Source organism: Diabrotica virgifera, chromosome 5, assembly GCF_917563875.1.
Source record: "Diabrotica virgifera virgifera chromosome 5, PGI_DIABVI_V3a".
NCBI lineage: Eukaryota > Metazoa > Arthropoda > Insecta > Coleoptera > Chrysomelidae > Diabrotica > Diabrotica virgifera.
In genome coordinates, this window is record NC_065447.1 from 78865291 (window position 1) to 78888978 (window position 23688).

Below are 23688 nucleotides of genomic sequence, written 5' to 3' on the forward strand. Positions count from 1 at the left end.
TTCCGACTAACGGTCGTCCTGTAAGGCTAGAAATTTTTCTAGTGATAATTCATAGCACACCAAGGCTAAAAACCATGACCTGGCAGGCATCAGCGGTGCACGTGTATCTACCAGGTGAATCGAAAAGTGCAAATTTAGGGGGTAAAATAAACTTTCTCCTGTAAGGTTTAAATTTAAGTATGTGTTTGAGTGAGTCATTTAGAAGAAATGTGTACAATGACAGGCGATTCTGAAGAGCATAAGACTTTGCCAGGCGAGGGGAAAGATTAGAGGTTTTTCCTAAAATTATTCTTTTTGCACCAAACAAATTTTTTTAGGTTTTTTGAATCATTCCAAACAGAAAAGGTCTTTAGTGATTTTTCTCTTAAGTTATTAGTTTTTGTTATAAAAGCGATTGAAAATTTTGAAAATTGCGAAATCGGCCATTTTTAACCCTAAATCGGACATTTATCTAAAACTTTCAAAGTTGCCAAGGTAGGTATATATTCTTTAAACATTGGTTGATGAAATTCCAAAGAGTTTTTTGCAATACAATATCGGAAACGCCTTTGTTTTTTAATTGCTATTCAAGCGGGCGCGACACTGTAGTATAAGTGAGGACATTTGAGTTGGCATAAATTCATTATCTCGAGAATAGGCAAATTTCAAGAGTAATCCTGAGACAGGTCGATTTTTATTTTTAAATTAGGACTTTTTGGCATATATATAATACTAGTGACGTCATCCATCTGAGCGTGATGACGTAATCGACGTAATCGATGATTTTTTTAAATGAAAGTAGGGGTTGTGTGATAGCTCATTTGAAAGATTATTTAATTCTCTATTCACTAATATAAGCATTAACATAATTATTTATACAGGGTGTACAATTTTTTTTTATTAAATTAACTTTGATTAAATTTGACAAATAGAAGAAAATGTTTTTTGTGCACCCTGTATAAATAATTATGTTAATGTTTATATTACTGAATAGAGAATTAAATAACCTTTCAAATGAGCTATCACACAACCCCTACTCTTATTTAAAAAAAATCATCGATTACGTCATCACGCCCAGATGGATGACGTCACTAGTATTATATATATGCCAAAAAGTTATAATTCAAAAATAAAAATCGACCTGTCTGAGGATTTCTCTTGAAATTTGCCCATTCTCGAGATAATGAATTTATGCAAACTCAAACGTCCTCACTTATCCTACAGTGTCGCGCCCGCTTGATTAGCAATTAAAAAAACCAAGGGGTTTTCGATATTTTATTGCAAAAAACTCTTCGGGATTTCATCAATCAATGTTTAAAGAATATCTACGTACCTTGGCAATATTGAAATTTTTAGATAAATGTCCGATTTAGGGTTAAAAATGGCCGATATCGCAATTTTCAAAATTTTCAATCGCTTATATAACAAAAACTAATAACTTAAGAGAAAAATCACTAAAGACCTTTTCTGTTTGGAATGATTCAAAAAACCTAAAAAAAATTTGTTCGATGCAAAAAGAATAATTTTAGGAAAAACCTCTAATTTTTCCCCTCGCCTGGCAAGGTCTTATGCTCTTCAGAATCGCCTGTCATTGTACACATTTCTTCTAAATACTCACTCAAACACATACTTAAATTTAAACCTTACAGGAGAGAGTTAGTTTATTTTACCCCCTAAATTTGCACTTTTCGATTCACCTGGTAGATACACGTGCACCGCTGATGCCTGCCAGGTCATGGTTTTTAGCCTTGGTGTGCTATGAATTATCACTAGAAAAATTTCTAGCCTTACAGGACGACCGTTAGTCGGAGGGTTCACTAGCTCTTAGACTATTATTTTAATCTAATTTTATTTATTTAATAACATTTTTGATTTATTGAAATTTGAAATTAAAGTAACGTAAAACATGAACAAATTAATATCTCACAAAAAAAAACAACGAAAATTGACTACCTACCCTTTAAAATCTAGCGCTTTGTATAGTTTCCAGTGTCTCATTTCTAAAAATCTTTTTAGGAATCAAGACATGCATTTTTGTAGAAAAATTACTATCAATTCCATTTTTGAAAAAAAAGTAGGTATGTATAAACCGAGCAACAATATCTCTTATAGGTGCAATCAACATTTTGCAGAAAATTTTTATTTTATGATTTTCTGAATTTCTAACTTTTTATTCATCTCATATATTTTTATCTTATTTCAGGCAATGTTGATTACATTCTTATCACTAAAGTTTCTTATTAGATATTATTTAGTGTGAGTTATTCTTAAAATCAGTGTGATATTCTTCTTCTTCTTCTGCTTCTTCTTCTATATTCTTATTTTATATTTTTATGTCTGTGTTCATTAGTGAACAAAAACATCCTAACGTGTTTGTTCCCTCTCATTGTATTGTTTTGTCATTCTGCGGCTAATACCAAGGAAAATAGGGGGAAAACATTTAATCGCAACGTTTACGTTGGCAAACCGCCCTATATGAACAAGGCCTTAGCATCTGTTTCGTTTTGTTGGTGTCTTCGCGCACTTCTGTGCCATATGTCATGATGGTCGTATGCAAGTCTTGTAGATTCTAATTTTACTATCTGTTCACATACATCTGGATTTGACCAGACTATCTCCCGCAGACATCCTGACAATGCAGAGATGCTTTGTTGATGCTAAAAATAGTTGATTTCCATAATTTGTTCAATACTGGTTCAATACTGGTTTTAAATCTAGTCGGTTCTTTGCTGATGACTGATGACATTCTTTTTGTTTTCTGGGCTGAAATGACCATGTTCAGTTTCTTTGCTATTATGTCTAACTTATGGACCAATCTTTGTAAGTCCTCTATTTCCTGCTGTTAGTATAGCATCGTCTGCATAGAGGATCGTAATTTCTTTATTTACCATATTATAACCTTTACCTCTTTTCAAAGTTTTAATTGTTTGGTCCATTATACAATTAAAGAGGAGAGGGTTTAAGGAGTCTCCCTGCGTTATACCTGTGCCTGGGTCTGTTTCCTCTGTCAGTTCAGTCTGTTTCTCTGTCATTCCTCTGCCAATCTATTCTGGCCTGTATTTTGTTGTCCTTGTAAGACATATTCTAAAGACATTATTGCACTTCAAGCTCTTATTGCGCAGATGGGAGCAAAACACCTTTATGATCTGCAGGCTCTTGTTAATATAATACTGGAAGTAAAAAAACAATGTGATCTATAATTAAATACAAAGATGTTGGAACATTTTACAGGAAGGAAAAATATAAAACGAAACGCGGGTGAAAATGCTCGTTAATTTAAAACAATAAGGTTTTTCTGCCAACATTTTTTACTGAAAAGTTTTCGCTTTTACTATTCCATAAAATATTCGAATTCTCATACCTGCACAGCACAAAAGTAACAACACAAATTGGTCGACAAAACTAGGTCAGGTGCCAGCGAATGTGCAATTTAGATTACTTATTGGCTGACATCCATATCAGTCCCAATGACGCAGGATATGTTGAGCTATTCATAATAGATAATGGATTCTTATTTGTAGACCAGGGCATTTAGCATAAAATAAATAAATTTTTAAATACAGCACCTAGAGACTTGCAGTTTTTTGCATTATGTTTACGATGACGTCAGGAAAAAAGTCTACTATTCCAAAATGGGTGGAAATGCATAATTGCACTGTAAAGTGCATAAAATGCATCCAAAATTTCATAAATATAAAAATAAAGTAAAAATCAGTATACTAAGGAACAAAATTTATTATTTCTTGGGTTTTTGGGTCACTGAATACGATTACGCAATCAGAACTGACCCTCGGATCACCTGGTGCTTAAGGTCAGTGCAAGAGACGTCATCTTCTGGAGTTTCGATAATTTTCGGCATTAAATCGATGCAAATGGATTACTCACGGGTTTTAGGGGCCACTAAGTACTAATATGCCATCAGAATTGACCTCCGGAGTACCTGGTGCCCAGGGTTGCTACTAAGGCACGTCATCTTCTGGGGTTTCGAGGGTTTTCGGCATTTAGTTGATGCAAATGGATTACTGGAGGGTTTTTGAGGTCGTTAAATACGAATATGCCATCAGAACCGACCCCCTGTGCACCTGGAGCCCAAGGTCACTGCAAGGGACGTCCTATTCTGGAGTTTTGAGGGATTTTGGCATTAAATTGATAAAAATGGATTACTCGGGGGTTTTTGAGGTGTTAGACACGAATATGCCATCAGAACAGACCACTGATCACCTGGTGCCCAAGATCACTGCAATGGACGTCATCTTCTGGAGTTTTGAGGGATTTCGGTATTAAATTGATACAAACGGATTACTTACGGGTTTTTGGGGTCGATAAACACGAGTATGCCATCATAATTGAACTTCGGAATACCTGGTGACCAGGGTCGCCACTAGGGCACGTCATCTTCTGGGGTTTCGAGGGCTTTCGGCATTTAATTGATCTAAATGGATTTACTGGAGGGTTTTTGAGGTCGCTAAACAAGAATATGTTATCACAACCCACCCCCTGTACACCTAGTGCCCAAGGTCACTACAAGGGACGTCATGTTCTGAAGTTTTAAGGAATTTCGGCATTAAATTGATGAAAATAAATTACTCGGGGGTTTTTAAGGTCGGTAAATACTAACATGCCTTCAAAATAGACCATCGTAAGAACCTGGTGTATAGGGTCACTGCAAGGGGCGTCATCAGCTAGGCGAGGTTTTCGGTACTATATTGATTAAAACAGATTACTTATAGGTTTTTGGGGATGCTGAAGGCACGTCATCTTCTGGAGTTTCGAAAGTTTTATGTACTTAATTGATGCAAACAGATTACTCAGGGATTTTTGGGATTGCTAAACATAAATACGCCATTAGAAGAGACACCGGAGCATACGGGGCCTAAGGCACGTTATCCTCTGGAGTTTTGAGGGTATTTGGCATTAAATAGATTCAAAAGGATTACTCATGGGTTTTTGGGGTTGCTGAAGAAAAATACGCCGTCAGAACAAACACCGGAGCACCTGATGCATAAGGTATATCATCTTATGGAGTTAAGAAAAATTTTGGTACTAAATTGATGTAAACGAATTGCTTATGGGTTTTTGGGTTTGCGGAATACGAACTCTACTATGTTGATCTATTTATTTTTTTTATATGAGTGCTATTATGCGTTGACGTTATTAGTGATTACAGTAATCACAAGATACTCCAGAATTCCTCATATAAGCCATATTCGTGTTCAACAACCCCAAAACCAAAAAGTAATTCATTTTTTATCAATTTAATACCGAAAACTCTCGAAACTCCAAAAGATAACGTGCTTTAGGCACCAGGTGCTTCGGTGTCTGTTCTGATGGCGTTTTCGTATTCAGGCACCTCAGAAACCCATGAGTAACCCGTTTTCATCAATTTTAGTACCGAAAACACTCGAAACTCCAGAAGATGACCTGCCTTAGGCACCAGATGCTGCGTTGGTTGGGTCTGATGGCATGTTCATGTTCAGCAACCACAAAAACTCCGGAGCAATCCGTTTGCACTAGTTTAGTACCGAAAACTATAGAAACTACAGAAGAGAACGTGCCTTAGGCACCAGTTGCTACGGTGTCTGTTCTGATGGCGTATTTATGTTCAGAAACTCCAAAAACTCATGAGTAATCCATTTGCATCAATTAGGTACCGAAAACCCTCGAAACTCCAGAAGATCACGTGCCCTAGGTACCAGGTGCTCTGGTGTCTGTTCTGATGACGCAATCGTGTTCAACAACTCCAAAATCCGATTAGTAAATAATCCGTTTGCATCAATTGAATGCCGAAAACCCTCGGAACTTCAGAAGATGACCTGCCTTAGGTACGTATACTGATGGCGTATTCGCGTTCAGCAACCCCAAAAACCTGTGAGTAATCCGTTTGCATCAATTTAGTACCGAAGACTCGTGAAGCTCCAGAAGATGACGCCCCTAGCAATAACCTTTGGCACCAGGTTCTCCGGGATTCGGTTCTGATGGCATATCGTATTTAGCGACCTCAAGAACCCCTCAGTAATCCATTTGCATCAATTTAATGCCGAAATTTCTCGAAACTCCAGAAGATTACGTCCCTTGCAGTGACCCTGGGCACCAGGTGCTCCGTGGGTCTGTTTTAATGGCATATTCGTGTTTAGCGACCTTAAAACCCCCCGAGTAATCCATTTGCATCCATTTTATGCCGAAAACCCTCGAAACTCCAGAAGATGACGTGCCCTAGTAGCGATCCTGGTCATCAGATACTCCGGAGTTCAATTCTGATATCATAATCGTGTTTAGCAACTCCAAAAACCCTTAAGTAATCCGTTTGCATCAATTTAATACCGAAAGCCCTCGAAACTCCAGAAGATGACGTCCCTTGCAATGACCTTGGACACCAGGTGATCGAGAGGTCTGTTCTGATAGCATATTCATATTTAACGACTCAAAAACTCCCGAGTAATCTATTTTTATCAATTCATTGCCAAAATCTTTAAAACTCCAGAAGAGGACGCCCCTTGCAGTGAGGTTGGGCTCCAGGTGTACAGGGAGTCAGTGTTGATGGAATATTCGTGTTAAGCGACCTCAAAAATCCGTAAGTAATTAGTTTGCATCAATTTGATACCGAAAGCCGTCGAAACTCCACAAGAAGACGTCCCTTACAGTGGCCTTGGGCACCAGGTGATCCTAAGGTCTGTCCTGATGGCATTTTCGTGTTTAACCACTTCAAAAACCCCCGAGTAGTTTAGTTACATCGCTTTAGTGCCAAAATCCCTCGAAACTCCAGAAGATGACGTGCCTTAGTAGCGACCCTGGGCACCAGGTACTCCGGATGTCAATTCTGATATCATATTCCTATTTAGCGACCCCTAAAACTCGTGGGTAATCCGTTTGCATCGATTTAACGCCGAAAACCATCAAAACTCCAGAAGATGACGTCTCTTGCTGTGACCTTGGGCACCAGGTGATCTGGGGATCAGTTCTGATGGCGTAATCGTATTCAGTGACCCCAAAAACCCCCAAATAGTAAATTTTGTTCCTTAGTATTCTGATTTTCACTTTATTTTTATATTTCTGCAACTTTGGATGCATTTTATGCACTTTACAATGCAATTATGCATTTCCACCCATTTTTGAATAGTAGACTTTTTTCCTGACGTCATCCTGAAGATAATGCAAAAAACTGCAAGTCTCTAGGTGCTGTATTTAAAAATTTATTTATTTGGGTGTTTTTAGTGCTAAATGCCCTGGTCTATTGTATGCAAAATGTGTTTTATGACACAGTTGTGCTACACTTTTGTTATGAATGTTAATTATATATTCGGAACATTTACTTGACGATATTTTATCATTCTTTGTTTGTTTTGGAGCACATTTGAAAGTCAGTTTTTATAAGAAAACGGAATATTCTACAAGTGTTTTTAGAAAGAATCGAAATTTTTTGCACGTTTTTCTACAATTTGTAACACACAGATGTATAAAAGAAAAAAATATGAAGGCCGCGTTGCTTAGAATCGGAAGAGATGAGATTTTGGTTCTTTGGATCATTCTTACTAGTACACAAACAAAAATAAAATTGGAGAAAAAGAAACTTATCAAGATGTGAACTACTATAAACCAAAGAAAACAAGTTAGAAACAATTTTTCAAAAAGCATGCCACTTTGTCTTTTCTTCGAGAGACAAAGAAAACTCTTAAAACCAAAATACCTAAATAACCAAAAAACAACTAACAATCACACCCACTGTATGCTCGTTCAGCAGACCTGTTAGTATGTAATTATTTATATGTGGTCCAAGAGAAAAGAAGATTGTTACAGAAATCAAAATACAATTTTGTTGCAAAGAAACCGTTTTTATTGCAGTGGCGGCGCCTGGTGTAAAATATTGGGGGTGCACACATAATGTTAACATATAAAAAGACCTTGAGACCCTATTTCCGTAGGTAAAGGTTTTTGAGTGTCTTCAAATTGTAAAAATCAAAGGACCTTATTAAAAATTACAATAAATAATGTATTTTATTGACTTAAAATTATAATTTAGTGTTTAAATGTTACAAGCAAGTTTTGTAACGAAAGTCAGTCGCCTGTTATTTTTTAGATAAATTATTCACAAACAAATTCAGTAAAATTTGGAATTTCTTGAATCATTTTTTTTTATTGAATACATTGCGAGTGGAGTTAATCGATCCTGGCCCATAGCTATTCTAAGGAAAGTTTTGATACGTTTCAATGCAGAGAGACATCGTTCTGTTTCTGCAGTTGTCACTGGCATCGTAACAAGTAGGTACATAATTGGAGAATTCCATTCTGGAATTCCAACTGGATAGTTAAAATCGTATCTTCTATTTTATTCATTATGCTTCCTCTTCTTCAAATATGTGCTTCATTCACACCTACACAATTTGTAAGTTTTTACACAAATCTCCATTTTAAATAATCATTTATAATCCCGACGTTTGCACTTTGGTACATTCTTAATTAACAAATTTGGTTTCGGCATTTTTAATTTTTCTTCTAAATATAATGAAGAAAATTTAATTGATTTTAAATATTCCACGCTAACATTTACGTCCACAAATCCTTTCATTCTTAATATAGTTCCTAAATTCGAACTTCATGAAAGCAAAATTTAAACATACGTGTGCCGTGCACGTTGAAAACACCAAAGATCATGCCGTAAGATCACATCCAACGTGTGATCCTATGGCCATCTAAACTTGTGGGCTATAGCGGGTAGCGGGATGGGTGGTGAGTTGTATTTCGTCGTATGAAAAGTCATTGGTATAGGAACCACTGTGAGAGCGGTGAACGCGGGGTTCTGTCTAAGGCCTCGCATCCGTGAACTTTCTCCTTTGAAATAGAATAAAAAATAGTTAAATATTACCTATTAGATACTTATAAACTCCTTGGATCTGTTATTTCGAATTTAAATTACTGTATAGTTAGATTAAAATGTTATTTATATAATGATAAATATTACATATATGAATGTTGGTGTGAAAGTAATTTTGGGGGTTCACGTGCACATGTGCACTTATGGAGAAACCGCCACTGTTTTATTGCTAGGTGAAGCATAGATTTAACTGGGCATAATATTAACTTATATCTTACAGTCAAAAATACTTGGTCATTTACTGTGTCATATTATGTTGCTTTTTTTAGTTCTGAAAATCTATTTACATATTTAGTGATGTATATAAAAAAAATTTGATAAAACATGCAAAAAATTACGTGATGTACCCCTTCAAAAAAATACTTACATTGCACTACACTGGGTACATGTAGAACAAAAAAAATTAAAATGATAACAGGTGTTTACCCTGTACAGATCATCATCATTGAAACATTCATTATAGTTATTAAGCCTGCTGTTGCAAGATACATAAACAAAAATTTAAAAACTTATAGTTGTCCTGCTTTAATCAAAAACAAAAAACCTTCATAGATTGCAAAAACACTTTTTACGGGCATACTGCAACTTGATCTCTGAAGAATAACTTGCCAATTTATGATTACAAGGTATAATTTTATTGACTGCTTACTATTACAAACCATTACTACTGCCAAAGATACTAAGAGAAATCTCAAACATCGCTGTACACTGCTGGTACTAGCGGATTTGCCGGTACTACCTCACGTAGCAGACCGATTGATCCCCTGAAGATGTAATCCGCGAATGAATAATATTTTGCAACGATCCCACGCCAAGCGAGCTTTGTCTATCGAACCATTCAATTCAACAAATAGAAAAAAAGGCTATCAGACGCAATACAAAAAGAAATTGCTCACAGCCACTTATATGCAGGGCCGCGTTTAGGTCAATTGCCGCCCTAGGCAATTCTCTAGTAGCCGCCCTACAAAAATGTACCATTTTTGCGAAAAAAAAAAAATGCAAGCAGAATTTTTTATTTAGGGAGAGTTCAAGTATTACGTAACGCGATTTTGAAGATTTTTGACTCCCCCTCCCCCTATGTAACGCAATTTTTGAAGATTTTTGACCCCCCCCAACTTGCGTTACGTAATACTTGAACGGTCCCTTAAATAAGAAATGTATTGTTTGGAAATGTATTAAAAATATTCTTTATTTTACATCAAGCGTAATGTTACTTATTACTATTATAAAAAGACGCCATGCATTTTTTTTGACAATATTACTATAATTGATACTTTAACAATAAGGGTAAATAAATTTATTTCATAGGGGAGTCAATGCAGATCGAAAACTTGCATTATTTCGGAAAAAATCAAACAAGCTTATATTTTTCTAAAATGTAAGCTTGTTTGATTACCCTATATTTTATTTTATATTCAAAATCTTCTTAACTTCCCCATCACAAAAATATAAAGGTTTGTTTTGTTATACAAGGTACAGTGAAACTTGGATAATTCGAATCTCAGGGGACCGTTAAAAAGATTCGAATTATCCAAAAATTCGAATTAAAAATAAATCTACAAAAAACAAGGATTAGCTACAAAAACATCTGCAAATGATAAATATCAGTAGTTGATCATCAAAAAAACAGTAGTTGATCATTTTTATTGCTTGCATGTTTTTGTTCCTATTCTTGCCTGAGTTTTGTGAACCTAAAAAAATGGGCTAACAAAATTCGGCCAAAAATACCAATTAAAACATGCAAGCTATAAAAAAGATCGACTTTATTTTTTTCCAAAGAGATCCGAAATTTTTACCTGCTTTTTAGAATTTAGCTTCTCAGTAATGACAAAAGATTCTAAGATATTCAGAAAATATAGCAGAAAAGTTCGAATTATCCAAAATATAATTCGAATTATTCACGACTTTTTACCATTACTTATATAGGAAATGCTAGGGACCAAAATAAAAATTCGAATTAAAGAAGATTTCGAATTATGGAAGTTCGAATTAAGCAGGTTCCACTGTATTAGCATAATATTTTATTATATAATATTATATAGGTAGTATTAAACTTATACACTTTTATATCATTACCTATCTGATACTTTTAATAATGCTGCCCTCTGGTAGAAGCTAGTAAAAAATTATATTTAGAGAGCTACAAATTTAAATATATCAAACGACGTAGGAGGTGCACTCATGGCCTCCTCCCCCTCTCCCTTTTCTATGATGTAATTTATTGATGTTCCCTAATCTTACTACTTATTATCTTCATTTAATAATAACAGGTTAAATAAATTGGTCGTTTTTAAATGAATTTTTATTAAAAATATAGTATGTATATTTACTGTATTGTGAGTTATATTCTAATTGAAAATAATTATTGTTGCAGTCGCTACTAATGTCACACTCGTTTTTAAATGAATTTTTATTAAAAATATAGTATGTATATTTACTGTATTGTGAGTTATGATTATTCTAATTGAAAATAATTATTGTTGCAGTCGCTACTAATGTCACACTCTAACACCCCAGCCAGCGCGTCAGCCGGCCCGCCGCCCCCCTCGTCGTCCGTCGCGTCAGTAGCTGCTGCCGCTGCAGCTGCGGCTGCTCAACACCCATCAGCCAGTGCCCTTGGCGCCTACCCCGTACCCCCACCTCCATCGTTAATGGCTCCCCACGTTCCGCTCACCAGTCACCATCCTCATCTAGCTGCAACTCATGCCCTCTATCACCACACGGCCCCATTCACAGAAATGCTGTGGAAGAGTAGTCCGAGGACGCATTCTGCTTATGGAGTACCCACCCACATGCTAGCGGCTGCTCAACAGAGCAGTCATTCTGCAGGTCAGGTTACGTCTCCTGAAGAAATGCTTGCGGAAAGGGCACTAGCTTTACAAGATAGAGAAAGGATGTACAGGGAAAGGCAAAACCAGGAAATGGAAAAGCAGAAGGAGAAAGAAAGGATAGAAAGGGACAAGCAGGAGAGGGAAAAACTTGAGCGGGAAAGGCAGGAAAGAGAGAAAGAGTTGGAAAAAGAACGACAAGAACAGGCTTTGCACAACCATTTTGAAAAGTCTCTACGAGCAGCTCAGCCAAAGGTAAAATAAATCATTATTATATCATTTACGCCTTAGAATAAATTAAACAATTTCACATACAAACATTAGGTACATTTGTTTTTTTTTTAATCACAATAACTCTGGTATGACAAAAACATATTAAATACATAACTATATTCTCAGTTATTTCACATTTATCTTTTACTTTTTTATGATGTTCACTTATTTGCTACTTTTGAAGTATAATGATACATATTTTAACTGATTTTACCTAATTTAGTAAAATAATAAGAAAGTAAAGAATCTGACTAACTTGCTACATCTTTCACAGAGGGAACCTTGGAATCCTATTACGGGTAGACCTACTCAACCTAGGACGTCTAGTATGTCTGAAGATGATAGAAAACGTGTTGAGGAGATGCACCACAGAGAACAGCAACAGAGGCATATGTCCGTTAGGGATAACCGTGATCATAGGTCATATTATGCTCCCGTAAGTACAAACAGAATTAATTGTAGTGTGAATGTAAAAATATATAATTGAATCGGTCATTTCGAACACAACATAAGTGCATGTTTAGTTTAAAATAACTTTTCGACGCCATCAAGATTGAAATCAACCATTCCGTGTGAAAACAACGTAAGTTACTGTTTAAAATTAGTTGGTATGTTTTTCAGTCAGGTCGAAAACAAGGTATGTCCTTATCCTATAGAATAGAAAATACCCGACTATAAATGGAAAGATTTTTACGTTTCCTGAAAAATTTAGATATTATGACATTGTGTTGTTTTCGAAATGACCGATTCAATTTTATTAATTCAGACAAATCGCACCTCCGCTCAAAGAGTGTCATACGTCAAAAAGGCAAAGTTTCGAGAAAACGACGTTTAAAGTTTGTCCTACAACATTTTCGGGTTTAATTAAAAAACTATTAAAATTAGAATAATATCTATTTTAGTCAGTTACAGTGGTTTTTAAAGCTCTATAAAATAGCGTACTTAAGTATATTAAAAATATTTAAAAAAAAAATTTTTTTTTGAGTTGTGACATTATACAGATAAAATAACGAAAAATTTACGAAATATTATTTATCAAAAGTGATACTTGCAGTACAGAATATAATATCATTATTATTATCTGGGTTAACAGACTTATACTTTTTAATGATGTAGCTTTAAAACAAGTAACAACATTAAACACAAAATACTGCAAAAAGAAAGATTAAATGTGTCACTTTTCTATTCTTGAGCACATACTCAGATTGTTTTGAATAAAGTAATCACATATACTGTCTTAACTCGACAAACGACGCTTTATACAAATGCTTTGCACAAGTCGATATGTGACACTGTTTGTGTTCGGTGCGTCGTTGATTTTGGATAATCGTATAATGACACTAGTGTCATCTAACGATAAATACTTGACCCATAGACGTGGCACTTTGTGAGATAGGAGTTTATAGTTTTATTAATCTGGTGGTGCAATAAAACCGATTTTAAATTTTTTTGAGTTATGACACTCTTTGAGCGGAGGTGCGAAATAGTAATTGACAGTTTTTATAAAATTGTAAATACATGTATGTCAAGTGAATCCTGGTTAGGTTAGATGATTTCAATATGATATAATCAATAAAATATGACTACTATTCTGCTGTATGCTTGGTTTATGTTTAAAGACAATTTAAATATATAATTGTTACAGATTCAAAGGACGACCACCAGTATACCACCTCCTCCCCCTGCACATCGAAGCGTTTCATCTAAATCTAGCATAGAGAAAGTCCCCGCCATATCAGTACATCAAACCATGCCTAAAACTGAACTAAATATTTATGGATATCACCCATCCCTTCACTCACAAAATACCTTTTTTGAACCAAAGATAAAATCCGAAATGCACAAAACACAGACGGGAGGTTTGGTTGTTACCAAAACTGGTCAATTAGACAGAGATGGTACAGCGATGGTTAGCGAATTAAAAAATTCTGTGATTGTCAAACATGAAGCAAAGAATCCCCATCACCTAGAAACCAGGGTATCAGTTGCTCATTCTCCTAGTCCCAAATTGAGGAATGAGATGTTAGGACATTATCAGTGTCCTACAGGACAAAAAAGTATTTACGAATACAGAAGTCCGAATCAGTCACCACACTTGTCTTCTCATACAGCTAGTCCTCATCATCATGTTGAAGCGCAAAATCTGGGAAAGGCAGCCAGTCACCACAGGCCTACCAGTAGTCATGTCTCAAGCCCACATCATCAAAGACAAAGTCCGCACCAGCATCCGCATAGTCAACCTCATCAAAATCCTGAGATGAGGTACCGTGCAGGATCTGAAAATCAAGCAATGCTGTACCAAACATCTGGTAAGCTTTATTGTCTCATATGTTTTCGTATTTGTTTCTGCTGATTAAATTCAAGGATTGAAACAATTTTGTATGCGATAACAATGCTTTTTGTTGAGGGGATTTAGGTTGAGGGACTGTAGACTATAAGGCAATAGATTTAAAACATTTATCGTAGTATATAACTAATTTTACAATGTATGATTTCAGCAAAAGCAAGTTACCCATTTACGACGGCAGGCTACACTATGATCTCCTCTGCAACACCTACTGTTGCAAACTCAAAACCGAAAGTTAGCAGTCCTGCACCTCATCAAATTTTCGGAAAACCTCCTATAGGTGGCAGTTCCTCAATGATACCAGTAACGCGACCATCACATGAGAACACTTCTCCAATATCGTTGACTGCTAAACCACCACTATCTTCATCCATTTCACCTTCACCTTATCAACAGGTAAATAACTTATTCCATACTAATAATAGCGAATATAATACATTAAAAATAATATGAAACATATTATAATGTACAATTAAATGTTGTAGGTATCACAATATCATCCCCTTCATAATCAGCCGCCTGCTGTTATGAACTGTCCACCACCTCCTGCTCATAGTAGGACTCCTATAACCACATCTGGTGTTGTGGATCGATTTGATAGATCTACACCGGGCTATGTACCTGCTGGACTTTCAGTAAAATTAGTCGGACCAGGAACGTCACCACCTACTGCTACATCGGCACCTTTACAAATATCTAGGACACATCCGCAATTTCAACCTAATATGGTCGGCATTTCTCAGGTTAGTATCATCACTATCCCTACTCTATCTACCTCTACTCTGACGAGTTCTATCGACCTGCTTTAAAGCAGTTCCTTAAAATTTTCAACCATGACACTCTCCTTCCTACACACCTTCCTCCTTTTATTTTACCCTGTATTACCAGTCTTAGGGCCTCCATATACGGACTGCAAAGTGCAGTCGAGACCCAACTGCATGAGTAAGGTCGTGTTGCGGTTGGACTAGACTGCGACCCGACTGCACTCTGCAGTCCGGTTGAAGTCGTGTGCGACTGCAATACGACCGCACCTATTCAATCAGTTGCAATAAGGATTGGGATGAAGAGAGTCTACTGTTCATTTTGTTATTACCTAAACTAATGCGTAGAAAACGTCGTAGAACGTGGGTGCACGCTATATTGCAATATCCGTCACAAACTTCTCACAGACAGCAGTCCAAGCAGAATTTTTAACAATTCTATCGATAATTTCATATAGATTCATGTGATTTAATTTCATTTATAAACAAATAAGCTATATTTTGCGTTTTTCTTGAAAGCAAGCATAATAATAATAATAATAGTATACTGTATCGTGGTACAACGATGAATGATCTAGTCGGAATGCTCGAGAGAAGACGCGGTTTGCAGTCTGACTGCAGACTGTTCCATGCCGTTCGTGTGAGACGTGTCCAACCGCATTTTGTTGCCGACAGCACGGCGAAACTCGACCGCAAGTTTGTAATGGTTTGCGCGTAATTGGCGCCCAACGTGGAGCCAATTCAAAATCTCAATACCCAGAGTATTGAGGTTACAAGTTAACCGCATTTTTGCAGTTGGACCTCATGTGCGGTCCGTGTATTGTGAAATGATAATTTTGTATTGAAAGGCCAGATCGCTCAGCGACGACTGCATGATGCTGCTTGCAGTGACCTCACTTTGCAGTCCATATATGAAGGCCCTTAGCATTTCTTATCGCTGTCCCTCCTTTCATGTCCCAGCTAATAACTTTCTTATTTTATCGTGTTTATTGTTTAGTATTATTTGCACATTTGTCGCAGTACTTCCTTGTTCGTTTTCTTCTGTTCAATGCTATTTTAAGTACCCTTCTGTAACACCAAATTTCAAATGACAGTAGCTTATTTATGTGTTCGTGCTTCAGTGTCCAGATTTCAAATCTATATTGTAGTATCGAAAACATATAACATCTTAAGTGTCCTTACTCTCAGTTCTAATCTAAAGTCTTTGTTGCAGAGAATTGTTTTCATTTTTGCAAACGCATTTCATGCTATTTCTATCCTGACCCTTATTTTCGTTGTTTGATCATTCTTTTCTGAAATTCAGATTCCCAGGTATTTGTATTTTTCAACCCTTCCCATTGGTACATCTCCCAAATGTATGTTTATTTGTATATTTGTTTACTTTATTTATATATATTTGATATAATTCTTTTGTCCATGCGTAACACTTCAGAGTATAAGTCTTCTCTCATTACATCCGCACGCAACGTGTTAACTCATTGATGTATTCTGTCCATCTCTTTAATTTTTCGTTAGTTGTTTAATTAGAACTGTATATTTCAGGTGCAGACACAACCTCTAGACTTAGGTGTTAGTTCAAGTAAAATGGAGAACTATCAGGCAGTTTCGCCAAAACGAAAATCAAGTACGCCACTGAGCATACCAGGTGATCTAGGAAATCCAGTCTGCCTAGATGTAAAGAAGCGGAAGATTGAGTTGGGACCTAGTGTATCACCAATGGGAACAAGTCTCTCACCGATGGGCACAAGCGCGTCTCCACCCACGTTGAATATATTTAATAATTCTTCTATTCAACCACAATTATCAAGAGTTACTGAGCCCAGTCCGCTAATAGCTAGTGCTGCTACAACTATTACGACTGTGGTAAATACTGCGGCGTACAGGACACCACCAACTACAATGATATCACAAACACCTACAGTACTACCTGAGAATCTACCGGATGTTAGTGTAACAGCAGTTACAATTGAACCTCCGCGACCAATTTCTATAGGTGATCAAAGTCCCAAACCACCTACACCAACTGTCCCAGTGAGTAATAGTCCGGCGCCAGTTAGTACAGCTTCCACCCCTACACCTCCTACTAGTGTAACACCAGGACCAACTGACGAACAACCGGGCACGCCGGTTAAAGTGAACCCTAGTGTGATCGACTCTGAAAAGTCAAACAGTCCTGGACCAATCAAGAGTTCATCTAGCGGTAGTTACCCAGTGAGACACTTGAAGAAGGCATGGTTACAGAGGCACACTGGTGAAGATGCCGAAGATACAACTGGCGTTGTCGGATCTGGCAGTTGCGTAACATTACCATTAAATATAAAAACAACAACACCACCTCCTGCCCCCGTTAGAGAAAATCCAGTTAACTCGATACATTCGATAGGTACAATGGCAGTAAACAGTATAAATAAAGCTAAACACTTTACCAACAAAACTGCTAATAGAAAGGTTACTAAAGAAACGACAGTTAATGGCGATACAAAAAACGACGATTCATCAAGTAGTGATCAAGACAGAGGCAGAAAGTCGCCACCAAAAAGAAAACCTCCCAAAGTGAAGCGAAAAAAAGGCGGGGGGTCCGCAGTGAAGAAAGCCGTCGACGAAAAGAAGAGGAAAAGCGGACCCCAAGCGACGCCGACGGCGCCCAGCGAAAGCGGAAGCGACAGCGAAAAAGAAAGCGGGAGCGACAAAGACTCAGACTCAGGAGCGAGCGGATCAGCGCACGCCAAAAAGTCAGTAAACTTGGTGGGAAAAGAGCAAAGAAAACGTGGTAGAAAACCGAAGGGGTCAAAAAACGATAAAAGCGAGGAGCCACGACCGAAGAAAATCAAAGAGGAAGAAATTCCGCCCCAGCGTGACCCCTTTCGCAAACCACCAGTGGGGCAGTTAAAAAAGACTGGGGAGAGTTTTTTGCAGGATGGTCCGTGTTTCGAGGTTGCACCGAAATTAGCCAAATGCAGAGAATGTAGATGGACTCCCAATCAACGTTCTAAGAATATGGCCAACATATTTTGCAGATTTTATGCATTTAGACGATTGAGGTACACCAAGAGCGGACAACTTGCCATTGCAGGATTCTCTGATCCACACAAAGATGCTTTAGAGGTAAGCATATTAATAAATTATTCTTTGTTCTTTAATTTCAAAAATAAAAGCACTCACATTACTAAGATTCAAACATTTCAACAGTTATGTAACAAATTTAAAATATTCATTTTGAAATTATTACTTCTCGAATATTGAAGAAAAAGAAGTGAGTAACTAATTTGACTTGCAGTCAGTCAATGAGATTTGCTCTAGAATTTGCTCACCTTAAAACGTTGTGGTCGTGTTTTTTTATAGTAATATTCATGCTACTAAATTCATATTCAACTACCCCCTACTTTTATAAATAAATTTTTAGATCTCCTATAATAACAAAAATATGATGAACTTTTGATGAACTCACAACAGCATATGATAACCTAGGGGGAATAACAAGGAATGCCATTCAAAGTTGAATTTGAGAAAAATGAAGTTTGAACATTTCTGGTTCTTAGCAAGTATAATAGAAGTTTATGGTCAGCTTTCAACTGACATCGCTTTTTATTGCCTACCGATAACTTATGCATCACAAACTTTGCTAGTTTCTCCATCAGATGGCATTATTACTCTGATTTGAGTCAAAAATTGACATTCCTTGTTTTCCCCCCGTGGTCTTCGTATTATAAACTTAGCCTAGTTGTATGTTTACTAATAGCAGGTACTGTACGAGGCAATTTATAAAATCAAAAACAAGCAATAAACACTAATTACAACACCTGCTACTGAATTTTATACCTTCTGATAGCCAATATTGAGAGAAAGTGGAAGTTCTTCATAAGCGCAATACAATAATATTATACACAAATTCAAATTAAATTGGTTGGTAAATATTTCAAAAACGAAGCAAAGGAGATATATAGGTAATAACAAATAAAAGGTAAAAACTTACAATCAAAGCATCAACAGCGAAACTCACTATTTCGCGTGTGTACACTCGAGTGGTCTGGATGCATATCATAGGGGAAACATTTTTGGATCTCAAGTGGTAAGCGTCCGATCCTCTTCTTGGTGACACATGTGAATTTCGATAACATGCTAGAAAGGACCAACACAGGCGTCGACAAGGGTAAAAAAGGGATATGATTTCAAACTATTTAAACAACCAAATCAATTTTATGGGATTTCCAGCACTAGTAAAGCTTTAATGATGTTATTAAGTATTTGCTACTCTTGAAGTGCATTGACGAAAAATCTCAACTGAACACACAATCCAGATAAAATCGTATACATTGTAGTTTGAGCTTTGTTAAATCTTCATTTTTGATTTTCAGGAGGATGTCAGGCTGTGGCTTCCTAATGCAGATAATGCACCAACAGATCTGGATCTAGAAACTTCCAGGTTTTTGTTAAAACAAGTTGGTGATCATTTTTGTGATTTGTTAGTACAAGAAAAAGAAGCTCATTCAGAGCATTTGGCTGATGGTAAGTATTTATCTATTAATTTATATAAATAAAAATAATATAGTTACAATTAATATTCAATATATCACTCCGAAAGTATTCTATTTAACTCACATCTTTGTCAACCTTGTATAATATATTATCAAATCTGTCCTTGAAATTAATAAATCATTGGTATGGTATCATGTGCACTTTAAATTAATTCTCTTGGATCCATTCTAAACTGCTAACCAATGTCATACCCACTCATTAGAATGTACTCACTTGACATTCTTCTTGTATATTTTGAAAGTGCTATGACTTGACTTTCCTTACAATTTTCTTTTCACTCATTTCAATCTGTGCATAGGTCCCCTTTTTTATTTTCAGGATTTTCATATCTCTCATAACCTGGTCCTCCCATCTCCCTCTATGTAGTCTTTCCATGTATGTTCTTCAATTTCTGGTTTCCATCTGGTTTTCATCTTAATCAGTAGGTCGGTTTTTCTTCTATGTATGGTATGTGTCCCAGCCATTGTTTATGTTAATTACTCGAAAAATAATGAAAAACGAAATATATAATCAGTTCCTCTATTTTTTAATCAGAAAGACAAACATTCGAATCTATTATAATTCTTCATCGTTTGTGTGTTTATTTGTGTTGGAAGAGATATACATATTTTCTAACGCCATGCTTTCAATGATGAGTGCGCTAATAACCATCAAAATAACGTTGTTAAATAAAAAGATATGAAACTTGTAGAGGTGGGAAACCTATAAATTTACATTATATTGATAGTTTCCCGCCTTAAGACTTATCGGAGTCAAACTGTCACAAGAGAATTTTATAAAATTTTACTGTCACAGTGGTAGTTGCAAAACTACTCCGATACGTCTAAAGGTGGGAGACTTTCAATATAATGTAAATTTATAGGTTTCTATTGATAATTTCCCACCTCTCCTAGTTGCATCTCTTTTTATTCCACAACGTATTATTTTTTCCGTCTTTTGCGTTATTTTGCTGATTCTTAATGCACTCATCTCTGTATAGAGTTCATTCCCACACAATACTTAATATTTGCGTTATGTATGATGATATTTGATAATATCTTTTATATGTAAATCCTGCCTGATCTTCTGCAATGTTTTCTGTATTTTATATCTGTTGACCGCTTATAATATGTTTCTAATTTTTGCTTTGAATGTTTTCTCAGGCATATTTTCTAGATAGTTTCTGTATCCTATATACCGGATTATGTAATTTTGTTTATTGTAAATGGTACATTGACATGTAGGTATTCGGAGTCTTATATTTGTTGTAAACTAACAATTGCAAGACAAGCTAACTTTAATTATTTGTTAAAAAAGCTTATTTTTTTTTTCAATTTATACCTCAAATTTTGTATTTTCTTTTACAGATAAAACTATAGCGTGGAAGAGAGTGGTGCAAGGTGTTCGAGAAATGTGTGATGTATGTGAAACGACTTTGTTCAATTTTCATTGGGCATGTGGAAAATGTGGTTTCGTTGTGTGTATAGATTGTTATAAGGTAAGTTAATTTTAATTTTTAAATTTTTTAGTAAACTTGACTACACTGTGTGGCAGTTTAAGAACCTCACAAACATATTAGACTTACTCACAGAGCATGCCCCGAACGTACCCTGAACTTACCCAGAGGGAGAACGCCTGCGCATTAGGTGTTCAGAGGGAAACATTCGACCTTATCAAATGCCCAATTTTGTAATGCGCAGGCGTTCTCCCTCTGGGTCAGTTCAGGGTGTGCTCCACGACATTTCAGTCCAATAATTTTTTTCATTTTTAATGTTTAATCTTTTACTATATAATTACCCAAGTTCATAATATAGCTTTTTTAGTTTTTAAACAAGCCTTAGTGTAAAACTTTGTTCTAACTCCAATTTTTTGTATACGACAGTTTAAAAAAAAGTGTGATATATTTTTAGGGTCGAAAACGAGGAACAATTAAACTATGGGTAGAAGCTAATAAAGATCGTGATGAATACTCCTGGTTATTATGTACAAATCGACAAGTACACGAACAAGAAAAACTAATGCTAACTCAAATAATAGCTGGAGATTCTTTAATTAAATTAGGGAAGATGGTTCATGAGATGAGGGAATTATGGGATATCGAACAATTCTGTGAATGTCCAGCGTCTAAAGAAGTCAAGAATAATAACCAACAGGTCAAGGAAGTCGTCAAGGCACTATTAGGCTATTATAATGTTAATGGAGTGAAGAAAAAGATTAAAGATGAACGTGGTAAGTTAATTTCATCTAAAACATCTTCTTGCTCTTTATAAACAATTCTACTTCCATTTTTGTGCGGTCGGCCGCTATTTCTACCGATTGGTGATTTATCTCGTGCTATTTTGACCACACGGGTCACATCTTGCTTATGTGGTTATTCGGTTCTTTTTTCTATTTAGTGTCCATTCGTTTATACACTATACGTTACATTTTCTTCTAATGTCATCACTCCTCTTTCGATATCCCAGAGTATTTCCTGTAATTCTTCTCAGTACTCTCATCTCTACTGTTTCCAGTAGTCTTTGTGTTGTGACTGTATTGGGTCTTGTTTCTGATGCATATGTCATTATTGGTTTTACACTGGCTTTATAAATTCTAGACTTCATCTCAGGGTTAATATGTTGTTTCGCCATATAATGTTATTAAGCCACCTTGCTAGTCTACTTGCTTTTTGTACTTGATTTCTCATTTCTTTGTCCAGGGCTCTGTAGCTGTACGATGTACATAATTCCAAGGTATTTCTATTTTACATCTGATTGGTTCTTTACTGATTACTGTTTTGGTTTTCTAAGATGAAATTATTCTTTGGCTCTAATGTTAAAACTGTGGACTAATCTTTACAGACTGTCTTCATGTTGGGCTATCAATATTGCGTCATCTGCATACCAGGGTATTTTTACTTCTTTATTTTTCAAGTAAATTTAATGAAAAATTCGTCTTGGTAAAAGGTATATTCATTTAAAAAGCCCCTAAAAGGGCTCCAAATATAAAAACAAAACGTTTTCGCTCTGTAACAAGACCATCATCAGTGTTACCTAAAATAAGTATAACCGTATTGATCAAGACAAAAATTTTAAAGTTAAAATGATGACCAAGGTAAAAACAAAGTTTTGGTTATATGTACTTACAAGAACATGCTGAGCCACCCAAAAATACTAAGGTTTTTAAAAATAGACTAAATGTCTAAAAGTGTACACATAATTAAATCCAAAGGATGGATATAATTCCTATGGATATGGCCTTAGGGCTTATATGGCTAACATATGACTCCCACACGTGGTACGTGAGTTGCTAGGTATTAATTAATTAGGTCATTACGTTGAAAGAGGTGAAAGACAACTAATAGGTGAGAGTTTGAAAGCAAATCTGTCTGATGTCAGAACAACAACTGTCAATGAAACTTAAAGTTTTATGAAATGTTGGTTACGTTAGCCACTAAATTTTAAAGTTGTTTATGGTACAAGCAATACAGGAAATTCTTCCTTGTGGATCTTTATTTTTCATTCTGTATCATCTTCATTCTGTATCTTTGTTGTCGCTTTTGCTGATTTCATCCTTAATTGAAGAGCATAGGACTCGATGAGCCTCCCTGTCTTATTCCACTGCCTATGTTTATAGGTTCTGTAAGTTGTCCATCTATTTTGACTTCCATTTTGTTGTTTTGGTAGATGTTTTCAATAGTTTTTATGATATCTATGGGGAACTTCTTTACTATACAGACAGACGATTGATTACATTAAGTTTTACTCTGTCAAATGCTTTCTTTAAGTCAATCAAATGGCATATAAGTACTGGTCTATTATACTCTAGCGATTTCTCAGTAATTTGCTTTATGACGAATATTGCATCTGTAAAACACTGTTTAAAAAATAAACTGAAATTCCTAGGATGAGTCTAATAATTTGAGCACGCTCTGTATGTAAATTGGCTTTACAGACTTTCTACTTAATTCGATTAATACTTGGCTATACTCCGTCTAATATACTTACCGGTGCACGTCATCCGCGTCATAGCCCGTGACTTCACATGATACCAACACGAAATATTTAGGCGGTAGGTGTGTTCTTTTTTAGAATCATTTTGCTGAGTACACTGGAATTACAGCCACTAGACATATTT

The 23688-nt window shown here is 35.9% G+C and overlaps 1 protein-coding gene across 1 annotated transcript in view; it reads left to right on the forward strand.

Moving 5' to 3' along the window:
* Window positions 1–23688, forward strand: part of LOC114338582 (probable JmjC domain-containing histone demethylation protein 2C) — an 88769-nt gene that overhangs the window by 48574 nt on the left and 16507 nt on the right. Inside the window, exons 5-13 of the mRNA XM_050651943.1 lie at window positions 11335–11931; window positions 12224–12385; window positions 13595–14258; window positions 14448–14692; window positions 14782–15039; window positions 16600–18162; window positions 19413–19563; window positions 20940–21070; window positions 21483–21801. Of these exons, the coding sequence (XP_050507900.1) occupies window positions 11335–11931; window positions 12224–12385; window positions 13595–14258; window positions 14448–14692; window positions 14782–15039; window positions 16600–18162; window positions 19413–19563; window positions 20940–21070; window positions 21483–21801 (4090 nt within the window). The remainder of the gene's footprint in view (window positions 1–11334; window positions 11932–12223; window positions 12386–13594; window positions 14259–14447; window positions 14693–14781; window positions 15040–16599; window positions 18163–19412; window positions 19564–20939; window positions 21071–21482; window positions 21802–23688) is intronic.